This window comes from Typha angustifolia, chromosome 4, assembly GCF_048772165.1.
Source record: "Typha angustifolia cultivar Huaian chromosome 4, ASM4877216v1, whole genome shotgun sequence".
NCBI lineage: Eukaryota > Viridiplantae > Streptophyta > Magnoliopsida > Poales > Typhaceae > Typha > Typha angustifolia.
In genome coordinates this window covers 7,715,534-7,718,225 of record NC_133242.1, presented here as the reverse complement: position 1 = coordinate 7,718,225, position 2,692 = coordinate 7,715,534, and the positions used below count along the sequence as shown (strand labels likewise).

The 2,692-nt window shown below is 42.4% G+C and overlaps 1 protein-coding gene across 1 annotated transcript; it reads right to left on the bottom strand.

Annotated features, from left to right (window-relative positions):
• Nucleotides 1-441: 441 nt before the first annotated feature.
• On the bottom strand, nt 442-2,330 carry LOC140759157 (pentatricopeptide repeat-containing protein ELI1, chloroplastic-like). Its single transcript, XM_073095642.1, has one exon. It carries the CDS (start codon nt 2,291-2,293, stop codon nt 953-955), a length of 1,341 nt encoding a protein of 446 aa, XP_072951743.1. The 5' UTR covers nt 2,294-2,330; the 3' UTR covers nt 442-952.
• Nucleotides 2,331-2,692: the final 362 nt, after the last annotated feature.

The window sequence follows — 2,692 nt, the reverse complement described above, 5'->3', positions numbered from 1 at the left end:
CTCTTGGCCGTTCGCCACCCTCCGACGACCGCCGCAACGTCCGTTATCTACCGTTCTACCCTATCTGACCTTGCTCCACTATTTTAAGATCTCCGATTGACTTCATTCCAAAGTCATTAGATTCAAGACTTCTAAGATGACTTTCTCTCAAAATCTCAAGATCATCCTACGAAAGGATTGTTTTAGACCTAGTTCATAATAATATTTAAGAGAGATTGTAGTCAAATCAAGGTAAATTGGTAATTGGGTAGTGTGTGGTATAAAATATAAGTTTGATAGATAGTGTTTATATTCTGAAATATGTCTATTATAGTGTTTAGCTGTTTTTCTGAAATAAGTGGTTGTATTATGGTATAAGAATTTTTGTTATTTCTGAAGTGATTGGGGGCTTAAAAATGCAAACATATGAACCAATTGAAGTGAAAATGGTGTTTACTAATGTTCCGCGCTAAGGAGCTCTATTTCCATCACAAAAAGATCATAACCTTAATTCTTTCTTTTCCTGCTCATATATCATCATCCTTTATTTTCACCCACAAGTGTTGCCCAGCAATAGAACAAAAGGCCAAATATATACTCAGAACTGCATGTTTCTCACAAATCTGAAGTCATTTATTAGGAGTATCTGTAATGACCTAAAATCAAATCATCTTAGTCTCTTTCAGCTTCTTGGTTTGTTCTCATGCAAAATCTTTCTTGGCATTCATTTTCTGACCTGATTAGTCCATGTATAGCCAATTCAACAGCAATAGTTTTATGGCTTCCTCGTTTGAAGTCCATCATGAAACAATAGAAACAGTCTTTTAAACCATCTCAATGATATGGTCTGATTTTTATCTCCAGTCTCCAGCTCAGTTGTTCAAGACACCAAGTAACACAGAGAAGTAACAATCTAGAGATCTTCCACTGCAATCCGGCACTTCCTTCCATGAGTATCAACTAACTGCAGCAACTAAAGAGCTCTGGTGCTCAACGCCTCAATGAAGCTAGACCCCTTGATCTTCCTCACATTTTTTTCATCCATCAATTTCCTTACCCGCTTCACACTGTCCCACCGACCGCCCAACGCATACAAATCCGATATAAGAGTGTACAATGCTCCATTGTCACTGGAAATCTCCATTCCAAGAACCTTCTCTATTCCCTCTTCTGCAATTTCAAAATTTTTATGCTTCTTGCAGGCTGCCAAAAAGGAAGTCCACACAATAATGTTTGGTTCAATTCTCATATTCCTAATGATTGCATAAGCATCATCCAATCGCCCTGCTTTAGCGAGCAAATCAACCATGCAGCCATAGTGCCAAATTTCAGGCTCGAAGCCAAACTCTTCAACCATGACGTAAAAAAACTTCTGCCCTTCCTCAATCAACCCTGACTGGCAACAAGCATTTAGCAGCCCGACGAATGTAATCACACTAGGCCTCATGCCCAAATACAGCATCTTGTTGAAGAAGGCAATTGCTTCTTCGCCATGCCCGTGCATGGCCAGCCCACAGATCATCGCAGTCCAGTGCGTCACATTTCGCTGTGGGACCCTTTCAAAGATGATGAACGCATTTCTTAGGCACCCAGACTTGGCATACATGTCTACGAGCGACGTTGCTAGCTGCTCATTCATCTGCATCCAGTGCTTCTCGGCATATGCATGAATGGATTTGCAGAGGGACTGCAGGGAACCAACAGAGGTGCAACCGGAGAGAAGTGTAACCAGCATTTGCGGATCTGGTTTTATCTCTCCTATTTCCATCATCTCGCGGAACAGGGCAAGGCCATTGGTGCAGCGGCCGTGGCACATGTAGCCCTCGATCATGGCAGACCATGAGACAACGTCTTTGTCCGATATGGCATCAAAGAGGGAAACAGCGGCGTTAAGGCGACCAGTGCGGCAGAGAGAGGTCAACATAGTGTTTGCAGTGACGAGGTTTGGGTTGGGAATTTCGTCGAACAGGAGGTCGGCATGGTTTGGGGAGTGGAGAGAGTAAGCGTGCAGGAGGGAGGTGGAGACGTGGACGTTAGAGAGGAGGTTATTCTTGAGGAGATAGGCGTGGAGGTGGGGAATGAGAGAAGCGGTGGAGGAGGAGGAGGAGGAGATGGATTTGAGGGTGAAGACGGCGGCGTGGGAGTTGAAGGGGTCGGAGGAAGGGGGGAGGCAGCGGAGGCGGCGGAGGCGGAGTCTAAAGAGGGAGAAGGCTTCTTGAGGAGAGGAGGCGCTGCGGATGGCGGCAGCGGAGGCGGAGAGGAAGTGGCTGGATAAGTGGAGTAGCTCCGGCTGTTGGCGTTGGAGAGCTCCCATACTCGTTTGGTGATTATGTTTAAAAAGTGGCACTGCAGCATAATCGGCTAAGAATCATATAGTAAAAAGATAAAAACAATAAAAAAGGTTATTTGTTTTCGATTTTGCGAAGCAAGTCATTTTTGGTTTCTTTCTATTGCACTTAATTATTTTTTTTTTTTAACTTTTCTTTCAACTTTGCTCTTTCTATCATTCAAGGCCTTATTAAATATTGACCGGAATAAGAGGAATAAGAGAAAGAAATGATCAGTACTCATTTTCTACTTTATATGCTACTGCTAATTCTTTTCTTTTTTTTTATCATCTTCTTCTTCTACTACTCATTTTTCTATCTATTAGTTTTTTTTTTATACAAGTCTCTAATCACTTTCTAATTAACAAAATAAGAGACTAATTAAA